The sequence below is a fragment of the Ammospiza nelsoni genome, chromosome 9 (assembly GCF_027579445.1).
Source record: "Ammospiza nelsoni isolate bAmmNel1 chromosome 9, bAmmNel1.pri, whole genome shotgun sequence".
In the NCBI taxonomy this organism is placed as follows: Eukaryota; Metazoa; Chordata; class Aves; order Passeriformes; family Passerellidae; genus Ammospiza; species Ammospiza nelsoni.
The window spans coordinates 28,011,617-28,024,249 of NC_080641.1; the positions used below are offsets into that span (position 1 = coordinate 28,011,617).

At 52.3% G+C, this 12,633-nt stretch overlaps 1 protein-coding gene across 1 annotated transcript; it reads right to left on the minus strand.

The window, feature by feature from the left end:
• Positions 1-2,160: 2,160 nt before the first annotated feature.
• PDZK1IP1 (PDZK1 interacting protein 1) lies at positions 2,161-9,426 on the minus strand. Its single transcript, XM_059478485.1, has 4 exons — positions 9,092-9,426; positions 5,250-5,358; positions 3,273-3,371; positions 2,161-2,733 (listed from the first exon to the last, which is right to left on the minus strand). Exons 1-4 carry the CDS (start codon positions 9,156-9,158, stop codon positions 2,661-2,663), a joined length of 348 nt encoding a protein of 115 aa, XP_059334468.1. The 5' UTR covers positions 9,159-9,426; the 3' UTR covers positions 2,161-2,660.
• Positions 9,427-12,633: the final 3,207 nt, after the last annotated feature.

Below are 12,633 nucleotides of genomic sequence, written 5' to 3' on the forward strand. Positions count from 1 at the left end.
GGGCAAGTTGGCTTAGGGCCCTTCAGAGAGGTCTGTGAGGCTGTGAGAAGTGCTCCTCACCTGGGGGTCTCAGGTAGAGCCCAGACTCTGGAGGACATTCCCCAGCTCATGTGGGCTGTGTGGAAGGCACGAGCACTGGAACACCAGAAGTTGTCTTCCCAATCACGCTCATCCTGCCAGGGAGGCATGAGACAGCATTGTGCCTTAAAGAGCATCCCGACCCTATCAGCAAGAGATGAGATATCCTAATTATGGCAGTACAGACGAGGATCTGGGCTGTATCAGCCAGCACAGAAAGGTAAACAAGAAATATAACAATGGACCCTTAACACTCATTAGCTGTGTCAGATAATACCTCACTTTTCTCCCTTTGGGGCTTAAAATCTAATTAAGATTTTCCAACAATAAATTTCATTTATGCTCGCTCCCTTTTGTTCTTTTTAGGATCACACCGAGAAGCGTCTGCGAGCGACTGCTCAGCTCGAGGGAAGGCAGCTTCAGTCAGCCTCAGCTTCTGCTTCACACAGATAGGGGAAACTGAGGCAGTGCAGAAGTGAGATCCTGCTAGGACATAGCACTGGCCCCTGCACAGGGTGCTTTCCCCAGGGAAGGGAACTCCAAAGGGGCATTGGCTGTGATAAGAACAAGCAGGGAAGCTCCTGGGCAAGCCCAGCAGTGAAGCCTTGTCCTTGCTCAGACTCACAGCCATGCCAGGGGTCCGTGGGGAAAGGGACACTGAGACCCTCTGAGCACACCTGCACTCCAACCCCACATCCAGGCATTGCAGGGTGAGCAGCTCAGGCATCTGTCACACATTCACTGTGTACACAGGTCAGGGAATGAACTCCTGTTGTTACTCATTATAAGGATGACATTGTTCACCTCTTTTGCCACTGACAGGTAAAAAATTAATGGGTTCCCTTCCTCTTGCCACACCCCCAGCCCAAGTGCTGACAGGGCAGAAGCAGGCAATGACTAACCCTTAAACCCTGCTGAGAGCAGCAGTACCACTGAACCTTGGGGAGCTTGGTTTGCTCCAAACCCACGTGATGTTTGGCACCTGTGAGAGGAGAGTCAGGTAGCAGCATCCATCAGGACAGAGCTGGGGTGCTCCAGGACCCAGCCTGGGGCTGGCTCAGCCTCCAGCTACCCAAGGGAGGGTGGAAGATGGCAACAGCTCTGACGTGATGGTGGGGATGCAGCCATCCTGCCCTCATATCTGAGGGCTTGACCCCTCTAACCCTTCTGCCTGTTTTCTTCTACTCCCATCCAATTTCTCAACGGGAGCTGTGATTTCTCAATGCCAAGGCTTTGAGGGCGTTTTCAAAATACTCACCTACCTCAGGCTCTAGGGAAAATACCTTTTGAGGTGGGGCACCTGTTACTGGAAGACACCTGCCTGAATTTTTGCGTCTCCACTTGCTCAGGAGATCAGCACCTTCACATGTGGGGAGTGCACAGCAGAGCCCTAGAAACACCTCGCTCCCAGGGGCTGCCAATAATGCCCTCTTATAAACCTCCCACCCGAGTGCTGCTCCAGCTGGGTGGCCCTTGGTTGCAGAGTCCTTCTTCACTGGTCAGGAAGAGGACCCTTCATGCCACTGGAGTAACTCATGCTCCAGGAATGGCCAAAGCATCAGAGGCCTCTCATTTCAATCTTCAAAATGCCACAGCTTAGAAACACTTGTTGCTGCCATGGTGGCCCTGGCACTGCCCCCACCGCAGCAAAAGGCAGGCCCTGGTTAATGAGCAGCCTGGCAGGAGCAGGTTGCACCATGGCCAGCTGCCCCAGGACAGCCAGCACTGGCCAGAGTGGCCCTCAGCCACTTCCTGGCAGCACTGATCAATGGACAGCCTCCAGCCTGGAAATGGCTCCCAGTTGGCTGTAGGGCTGCACACTGGGGTCAGTGGGATTCAGGGAATGCTGCCTTTCACCCATTAAGCAGCTCTGAGAAGTGCTGGATTGTTTCTGTGGCTCAGTAACCCCACCTGGCAAACAGAGGGGAATGATGCTCTCACTGCCCTGTAAATCCCTTTGAGGCTCTGGGGCAGTCCAAATGCTGAGCATTCCCTGATGTCCTTCATTCTCCCAACTGCCTGAAGGCTGGGAGAGCTGTGGGATGCCAGAAAGTCCTTTGGCTGATTAGCAGAACGACCCTCTTTGCTGTCATAGGCAACAATTCTCTTTATTGCTCACCGGGAAGATATGTACAGAGGGGGAGGTTTGTTCTGACATTAAAATGCATGGTGTAGGTCATAAAAAGGAGGGTGAACTGGGGAGAAAAGAGCAGATTGTCCTTCAGCAGCTCCCTGGAGGACAGCTGGGAGTGTGGGGATGTCCCAGGCATTCAGCAGGATCCCCTCTGTGTCTTGAACAGGTCAACACCCTCCTGGGACTTGGGACAACCTCGCGGGGTGACCACCAGGCAGGAGAGGTGGCACCTCCAGACCTGTCCTGAGGACTGATGCCCAGGTGGACACCAGCCCAAGGGGGACAAGAGCATGTCCCACAGGTGGAAAAGGAGAAGATCAGGAGGTGGTGGTGCTGTGGAGAGGCCAGGGCCCCTCAGTCCCAGGGGTGCCAGTGCAGAGGGTCTCTGTGGAAATGCCCATCACAGCAGCGGGAGTGGATTGAGGGCAGAGGAGGGTGGTGGGTGCTGCTACATGGCTGTGGTGATCACCTTCTCCTCAGGCTCCACAGTGTTCTCGTAGGCATGCTGGTTCTCTTTGGACCTGCACCAAGAGGGACAAGTGCAATGCTGAGCTCAATCCCAACACCAGCATCCCCAAAGCCCCACTGATGTCCTCACCCTGCTGGTGCCAGCTGTGCTCTGAGTGAGGGGTGAGATGGGGACCACAGGAGGGGTCACCCTGAAAGGATCAGAGCCAAGTGTGGGGTGGGAACTGCTCTAATTGTTAGTGAGGGCTGTTTTGGCTGTCACCATCCATGTGGTGACTGGTGGTCACTTTTGGTGGTTTCCTCTGTTGGAAAGCTGTGATGTAGCACAAGAAAAATGTGGCGTAGCAGGTTGTGAGGTGCTGGATGGATTGTGGGGCTCAGATGCAGGGATAGGGAGAGATGAGGGAGAAGGGGATACTCCCTCACTGCCTTGGGCTTAGCCCCTGGAAAGGTTAAAAGCCCCAGAAACAGGTGTATGGGACGTGTAGGACCCTGAGTGGGTGAGACCACAGCTCTGCATGTCTGAGCTGTCCCCAGGGGAACAGAGCAGAGCCTGGGAGCCAAGGGGAAGAAGTCTTAGCAGGTCCTTCACCTGAAGTCAGCTGCAGCTGATACGTATCTCCCCTCATGGCCATTGGACGTGACAGCATCTGGCTTGTCCTCCACACTCACCACGTTCTCAGCACTTTCCCTGCAGGGAGGGAAGAGGGAGTTTGCAGGAGCAGCAAAGGAGCCATGCAGGGGAGCAGTCCCTTACTGCTGGTGACACCACAGAGACAATAAACGACCTGGATGTGATTCTGTCCTCACACACCCTGCTCAGCCTCCTTCCCAGCAGAAGGACAAGGAGGAACACCCTCCCTGCAGGCTGGCAGAGGCTGTGCCAAGTGCCAGCCCTGTCTCTGCAGCAGTGACTCCCAGCACCGTGCTGGCAGTCAGCAGGACTCATTGTCAATACCTGGGATTGTTTCCTCCTGCTGACTGGTTTTTCCAGTCTACTTCTGTGTAATCTGTTACAAAACAGTCCCTGTGGATCTCGATGGGCACAGAGAGAGCAGTCAGGGCTCCGCTGGTGCCTCAGGCCTGGAGCAGGAAGGCTGTCCTTGTGCACATCCTTGAGAGCAAAGCTGAGCTGCTCTCTCTCAACAGTGAGCCTGGATGGCTTGCAGAAGGATCCACTGGGCAGGGATGGGGTGTTTGGAGCCCGACTCCAAAAGCTCTGGAGTGAGCTGTAGCCTGAGCAGCACTGGGGGATTTAGCAGCAGAGGGTGGGTGCAGGTCCACCCTACCTGCACGGCCCTGCCTCCTCCAGCCCTTGCCCAACAGCAATTCAAGAGGCTTTTCCAAGGAACAGCCTGGCACAAACAGGCAGTGGCTCGAGCTGATAGCTGCTGTCACAGTGACAGCACAGAGCTGGCAGGGCTCCAGGCTGCCGAGCCTTGCTGCTGCTCTTCTGAAGAAAGGCCAGATTAATTAAAACAAGGCACCTTCCCTCCTCAAGCCCTCCTCAGCATCCTCTGCCTCCAGGCTGGGAGAAGGCAGCCAGCCACAGGCAGCAGTGGGAAACACCACCCCTGCCTGCCACTTCATGGGCTGAGGGTTCCTTCAGTGTGAGGACAAAGGTTCCTCTTTGGAAACAAAGACCACAGTGGCAAATCAGACCATATAAATATATATATATATATACACACACGTTGTATCATGCATTGGCCCAGAATGCATCCCAAAGGGGTCTGCTTAAAACATCTCTGGGGCTAAAGCTAACCTGCTGATGCTCAGAGTGTAAACCAGCTGCCCACCTCCCCAGCCTGGAGAGGCTGCAGGAACATACAGGAGCAAGAAGATTCCAGCCTAAAGCAAACCCACCAGTGCAGAGGGACCAGGAAACATATGTGGGTGCTTTTGTTCTTCATCCCCTGTTGCCTTTGGGCTCAGGTTCAAGATCAGATTACTACCACTTAGCCAGCTGGCCTTGCTCACCGAGCAGGAGCAGCAGCCTGTGACTGCTTGGCCAAGGCAGGAGTTAACCCATACCACAGAGCCTTTTTCAGATGAAGAAAGACACCACATTTGCCTGTGCCATGGGCTCCAGGTGGAGGTACTACCAGTGCCACTACCTCCCTTTTCCCCCAGCTCCTCTCAGTGTGTTCTCACAACTTGGCTCTGTCTGCTTTGCAAAAAAAAAGGCTGGCTCAGGCTTGTTATCCCATGGATATAAGGCACATGGGAGCTGCAAACCCAAAAGCCACAGAAAACCAGGCTGGGCCAGGTCCCTGAACACATTCCCATGTGATCCAGCCACGATGCCACAGCTTTGCCATTCCCAGCCCAGTGCTTTCTTTCCTCATGGCAGCATTTTTACGGTGCAAGCTCCCACCTGGCAATCAGTAACAGGGATCAGAGACCAGGACAGGGATGCAAGGACAGGGAGATGAGGACAGGGAGTCTTTGCTCTCCCAGCCCATCTCCAGCACAGCAAGCACAGTGTTCCCAGTGCTGGCACAGCACAGAGGCTGCTGGAAGGGACACGTGCAGCTCAGCCCAGCTCAGAGCCACCTCCCACACTTACACTTTGTCCTTACACCAGAACCTGTTGACCACAAAAGCGATGGCCACCAGGACTAGGAACACAACCACTGCGATGACGCCCTGTGACCACGGCTGGAGGCTGCCCCGGGCTGCAGGGAGAGAACAGGACAGGGTTAGACATTCATCCTCAGCCTCATCTGCCCAGCTCCTCCCATGAAGCTTCAGCAACCTCCAGATGAGAGCTTGATCCTGGAAATCTGAGCAGAACGTTGCTGTGGGTTCAGGCAGGCTCACCTGGGTGATAGCAATGAAATAAAGTACAATTAACAGAGTTTTCACTGGTGTTTGCATGTGGAGTGTGGTGCCTGGCAGCTCTGGGGTCTCATATACACTGACATCCACATACAAATATATAAACACGCACCTTGGGGGGCTGGTGACCCTGTGCAGGGGGAGAAAAGCCTGGGGGACATGGAGGAAGGGAGAGAAGGAGAATGTTTGCCAAAGGAAGGCAGAAAGGTTTCAGCAAACTGCTTATTCTCTGTCCCCAGATGCCACAGACACCATTCCTGGGATATTTTCCAAATACTGACCAGTAAAATAAGGACTCCATAATAGGGAGAGTGTAAGGTTTGGTTGCTACTCCCACAGCAAAAAGTTGTCATTGTGAATTTTGGTAAAATGCACCATCTAACAAATTTCTAGAGCAGCAAATGATTCATGACAGAAATGGAAGGCTGAGGCATTCAGAGGAATAACCTCAGCACAAGGAAAAGGAGGGGCTGGCGGAGGCCCAGGCAGCATTGGGGTGGAGAGTGGGGGTCTGGGAGCTGGCTGGGATGGCCCCATTTTTACCCCAGGGATGGAACAGACTGACAGGTTCATTCTTCTCTATCCAGACCTAAGCAGGAATCCAGCCATGGGTGGGAAGGCTGTGAGACACATTCCTGGATGTGGGCAGGATGCAAGGGCAGGCAGTGAGAGGAGGAAACCTTGTCCCAGCCCTTGCTGGGATGGCTGCTCCTTGCCTCCCACTGGATTTTGGACAATGGAGCATTGAAGGTAGTCAAACTCATCTTTAAGTGCCATCACATCAGCACTAAAGCACACCTTGTCCACACAGCCTTTGAGATTTAATTACCATTTCCTCAGCCCCAGCTTTTCCTCACCTGCTGATCAAAGCAGCAACCCCTGCACATGCCCTGGTCCCTCTGCAGGGGCAGGTGCAGGGTGACACCTGCCAGCCCCAGCAGCAGCCTCAGGACACTCAGAGCCAGCCAGGGACACTGCAAGGCTCAGCTGCCCCAGGATGAGCAGTGGATGCTTCAGTCTCCCTCAGGAACTCTACACTGAGCACTTCCTCTCTCTCACAGGAGACAACCTCTGCTATAAGCAGAAAATAATCTTTACTAGCAGTAGTAAGAGCAGGCTGCGTGCTCCACACGTGCCAACTCATAACCCACAGCCAGCTTCACGCTGGCTCTGCTGCTAACAGCTCTCCTCTCCTCCCTCTGATTTTGGGGAGGGAGACTGTCCTTTGGTAGCATCCCCAGCTCCTGGAGTCTTTACTACAAGAGACTTTTAAATTAAAAATAAAAAATAAAACAACAGCAAACCTCAACCCCCAAAACACAGCTTTTTTTTTTCCTCTTGGGAGTGCAATCAGCCTGGCCAGCTGAGTCACCAGCAGTGCCAGTCTGGAGAGCAGTAGCACTGCTGGGCAAGGGGCTGTGAGAACAGCCCTGAGTAGCATCTCTCATTCCCCTCTCCCCACAGAGACATTTGTTGTGTTTCTGCAAGGTCCCAGGGCAGAAACTAAAGCAGGAGGAGCTCAGACAGAAATTCCCTCTTGTATCAGCGTGTTTCCACTGAAATACCACTGGATCAGCAGGCTGCCAGGGGTGGTGACAGTGGGGAAGAGCAGGGGTCAGTCCCCTCCTGTCCTACCTGGTGGACAAAGATGCTCCTGCCCTGCTGCCCACCATGCCTGTGAGTGCAGCCCCAAACACACCTATTGCCTGCTGGCTTAATTTTGGCTCACTCTACATCCTCCCTCACTCTGCCCTTGGCTGCTGGCCACATTTTTTTATTAGTTGTGGTTTATTTTTCCTGCCAGACCCAGGGTTTCCAGCCTAAGCCTGGCGGGGGTGGAGGGATGGTCAGGTCCAGCCCTTTGTGAGGTTCCTGCTTGCTGGGGTTAAGGGAGCTCAAGGGCAGCCAGGGAATGAAGTCAGCAATGACTTAAACTGCCAAATTTGCATCTCGTGATCTCCCAGGAAAGGAGAGGGGAAGAAAAGTGGTAGCAGACCTCCTTGGAGCAATGCTCAGGAGGTACTGGATGGTTTTGCCAGTGAAATCTCACTCCTGTGGCTGCTTCCACCAGATTCCAGAGCATCCAAAGCCAAGAGTGAAAACACCAAACCAAAATCAAGGGTTTCTGGCTTCCAGAGATCATGTAGGGCCTGGCTGCAGAGTGAGATAAGGATGGTAGGGGAATGGCAAATGCATTGGGCTGAAGTACCCACTGGGAAACTTGCACGGGCATAACAAAGGAGGAATGGGGATCAGGCAGGAGCAAGAGCTTGATAGGATCTATTCAGGGAGTAAATGTTCGGGTCCCAGCCCTCCCTCGGGGGCACTGCCTGGCCGCAGTCCCACCAGCAGCACACCTTGCTGCCCTGCCGGGAGGGATGGCTGAAAGGATGAGTCTCACCTGTGGAAACAGGGCTGTGTTCCCGGAAAAATGCCTCACCCGGGGTGCCCCTCCTGGGCCAGCCTGTCCCTCGGGCTCTGCCACCTCCTCTCTGTGTTTCCCCGTGGTAATGATGGGGTTTTCCCCCACAAACACGATCTCTGAAGCCAAGCTAAGCAGTGTGGAATATGCAGCCCTGGCAGATGTGTCTCCTCACATCTGCAGCTACAAACCAGACCAAGGGAAGTGCCGGTGCCAAAATAAACCTGTGCACTTGTTGCAATTCCATTTCCACACTCAACAGCTAATTTGAAGACACAGACCTGCTTTTTAATGCATCTTCTCTGAGTGTTTGGAAAGCTTTGGCTGGCCTGTCTTTTCTGCTGTCTAAGGAAGCTGTGCCAGGATCTGAATCCTCATTAAAGGATTTTTTTTTCTTTACTCTTTCCAAGCAAAACTTTCAACCCTGCTGACAATGGACACTCCAGTCTGTTCAATTGTCGGCAAGCTGGTAAACAAACACAGGAAGAGCGGTCAGGGCTGGGGCATCAGGAGGAGAAAAAGGGAGAGAATTTTCCGGGACTTTGGCAGCACCAGATGAGTTTTAATTACTCCTCATCATTCCTAGCACTAGAGAAGCCCTTCGTGATTTTCCTAAAAATAATACCCTAGCACAGGAAGTTTCTCTGTTAAGTCTTTGGGAAGAGAAGAGGAGGTCAATTTGCTGAGGAAAATATTTGCTCCCTCTCCTCAGCAATGATCAAAATTACAGATTAACAGGAGGATCAGAGAGCTCAGGGAGCAACCCAGAACAACACTTGCTCAAGGATAAGAGTGAGAAAAAAGAAAGAAAGAAAAAAAAGCCTTAAGAAAACATATTGCTCATCTCAGCGCACAGTCCCGCCAGAGGTAAAGCAGAGCAGTTTATCTCTGTGCAAGCACCTCAGATAAACCTCAGGTGGCAGTTCTGCAAAACAGGTAGGGAGTCTCTATATCCCAGCTCCAGCAAAACCCCACGAACACCCACCCATCCAGGAGCAGGAGCAGGGATGAATTTTCCCTCCCCAAGACGCAGGGATGAATTTTCCCTCCCCTAGCACTGTTGTCCCTTGTCCCCCACAAGCAGCTCCCACCTGCCGGGAGCTCGCTGCCTTTCCCTGCCTCTGTTTCCCGGGACGTCGGGCCCTTACCTTGCTGGCAGAAGGCGGCTGGCAGCTGCAGGAGCAGCCCCAGGAGCAGCAGGCAGCGGGTGGGCATGGTGGCAGCGGGGCCGGGCTGTGCAGGGAGAGACGGGCACGGAGCAGGGCAGGGAGAGCTGAGCAGGGAGAGCAGGGCAGGGACAGCAGGGCACGGAGAGCAGGGCACGGAGAGCCGGGCACAAAGAGCCGGGAAGGCAGAGCAGGGCAGGGAGAGCAGAGCAGGAGACCCAGGCACAGAGCAAGGCACGGGTACGAAGCCGGGCAAGGAGAGGCGGGCAGGCAGAGCTGGGAAGGGAGAGCCGGGCACGGAGAGCCGGGCACAGAGCCCTGCCGCAGGAATGAGCGCCTGGTCAATTATCAAACGCCCCGAGGAGGAAGGCCGATGCTCTCACCTGGTTATTCAAATCCTGCTGCGGGAAGGAGGCGCCTCTTCGCCCTGTCCCGCCGCAGCCGCAGGGGAATTCGGGGCGCGGTGACTTGAACCTGACAGTCCCCTTAGGTGGGGCGTGGGAGGCAACTCAGGCACAAAATATTTGCATCGGCCCAGGAGGGAAAAAACGAGACCCAGGTAGGTAAAACTGTTCCCCAGTGAAGAGGAGCGTGGTGTCCCCCATTCCCCTCCCCACAGGAGGAGAACCGGGCAATGCCCCTGCACGAACAGCTCAGCAATGCCCCAGCTCTGACACCCTTTCCCACCCTGTGGGATCCCCACTCACCTCCCTGCTTTTTCTTTTCAACAGGTGTCACTAATAACCCAGCAAAACACATTTGTGACTCTAAAACACCCAATTCATAGACCAGACTCCATGCTGGGTGCTGCCTCTCACCTCCCACACCTTGTTTAATGGGGACACTATTAAACAGAGCAGCCTTCATTTTATTGTGTTATCAGGGCTGGCCCCAAAATTTCTTCAATACCAGAAGAGGTAGAAACAGCCAAAGAGCTGCAGCAGGCCTCAAGGCTTGTCCTTCACAAAAGCTGCACAAATGCTGCAGGGCAGAGAAAGTTGCAGGTCCCGAGTTAAGCAGTTTCCCAGCCCATGTCAGGTTTGGATGACTGGCAAACCCACTCCACTGGAAGAATAAAAAATATTTGGCTTCACAGATGAGAAACTTCAGTTGCTCCTGAAGGAAATTATTAAGTTGTGAGCCAAGGATTCCATTGTCACACTTCTTGCGAGGTGTCACAGCATCTTTGAAACCCCACAGCAGCATCTGAGTCCCAGGCCTTTGGGTCTGTTGATTTCCACCCCAGGGACCCTGCCTGGGTGCTCCAAATAACACTTTATCCGCTGGGACCCATGTTCAGGAATGTGCAGCACCCTCGGAAAGCTCACCCACTGGAAGTGGATTGCCCTTCTTCACCTCAACTCTTTACCCTGTATTTACAATAATACCATTTATCCTGAAGACAAAGCAGATCTGACTTTGAGCTGTACAAGATTGAAGGCCAGTTCCCAACTCTCTCCCAAATTCCTTTCCATGGTCAGGCCCAGCTGCAGTGTGGGATAACCCCACTGCCAGCCCCACTAATTTTTGCTTGCAAAATCAGTGGGGCAGGGACTTTCCACTCCAGCAAGGAAGTGTCACAACAAGGGCCCATTATTAGGCCCTGTAAAACCATCTGATCATGTCACAGAGGAAAAGGAATGGCTTGTGAATGAGTCAAAATGAGAGTGAACTTTGGGTTCCCCAAGACCTGGGTAGGAAAGCGTGCAGAGCTCTCCATCTTTGCTGCCTGCCTCTTGCTTTTCTCTGCAAAAGCCCAGCAAAAGCAGCCTGGCTGTTTGGAGCAGAAGGCTTTATCAGCAGATCAGAAGTCCTGGAGGAGCTGGTCCTGCTGCTGGCCCCGGGAAATTCAAGGTCTGGGACATTCTGCTGCTGCTGTCCACTCCCTGCCACGCCTGGGGCTGGCTCCTCGGGTTCCTCCTCCATACTCTGGGTTGTGTAATCACCCCAGGGCTCTGCAGAGCACAGCTCCAGGGGCCTGGGGTGATTTCCCAAAGACAGGGAGGTCTCAAGGATCCATCCAAGTGCTATGGTGACAGGAGATGACAGGCCAGGCCTTGGGATTAAGGCAGGGGTCCGTGCCTTTCATACAGTGGTCTTGCTATCAGGTCCATCCTGAGGAGCCAATAATACTTTACCAATTGCATGTTCCCCACATTTATATGACATTTAAGACAAGTCAATGATTTTTGTCTCACTGATGAGGCCAGGGAATCACTCAGTGCTTATCTCAAAGCTCCCAAAACACGTTTAGCCATTAGGAAGGAAGGTTCCTCTGTGACAAAGCTCCCCTGGCACCTCCTTGGTTACAAGTCCCTGAGTCTGGCCTGGGGGCATGAGAAGCTGCAGGTCACTGTAGCAGCCTCCTTGCAGGGTCAAAGACTGACATTTCAACAAATTATTTGCCAGCCAGGTTTTCCTTTTGGCATCCTGGCTGTGGCTTGGAAACTGCAATGATAAATAACTGTGTGTTTCTGCTGCTGGCTGATGGAAATCGTGCTGTCTCTCTCATTTAAGTCTCCAGCAAAACCCAGCCATGGTGAGGCAAAGCCCTACAGGTCCATTTTAGAGCTGAGGGAAACTGAGGCACGGAAGGACAAATCCCCCTGGCAGCATTTGGGCAAAGCCAAGTGGAGCCAGAGCCAGCTCATTGCTCTTTCAAGGGCCCACGTGAGCAGTGGCCTGTAAAACAGATTTTACACAACGCAGGGATTGGAATTTCAGGCTTTACACTCATATACTCCGAAAATTGATGATTATTTCCCCTAAAAAATACATAACTTTTAGGAAAAATTAATATTTGCTCAAAGCAAAGTTCCTGGGTGATATATCTCAAAGCACAGATGCCTCTTTGAAAAACATTGTGGGACTCTGTGTTTTAATGGAAATTGTTTTCTTTCTTCTTCACCTCCTTCACTTCCTTCCTTCCTCCCTCCTTCCTTCCCTCTTTCATCCTCTCCATTTCCTCCCTGTCTCCCAGACAAAGTCATAAAAATAAAAAAATACTATAGGACAGCAAACCTGAACATTCCCTAAAGAAGATTGTGGTTTTTCATAGAAATGTAATTATAAATTTATTACATTTCAATAGCTGCTATGAAACATAAAAAAAAACACACACACACAAAAAAAAAAAAAAAGAAAAAAAAAAAAAGAAAACCAAAAAAAAAACCAAAAACCCAAACACCAAACACCAATCAAATGTAAAATTTCTTGTTTCTCTTGACATCTACCATCCAAATATTCTCTGCTTGTGCCAGGGATCTCCCATTTCCCATTGACACTGTTCTTTCAAATCCTGCCTGCTCTGAATGCTGCCAGGAGAGAAGCAGGAGCTACAGCCACTGTGGAAAGGGCATTTTCTTGGCTCAGTGTGCCACTGTGGGTAAAAGGCAGCAGTGAAAAGCAGCTCCTGCTCTGGGTTTTCATCTATCACAGCTCTGTACCCGGCTTCTCCTCTTTAAAAATGCCTTCAAACTGCCATGCATTTTCTTATTTATGTGTATTTTCTTATTTATGTTGAA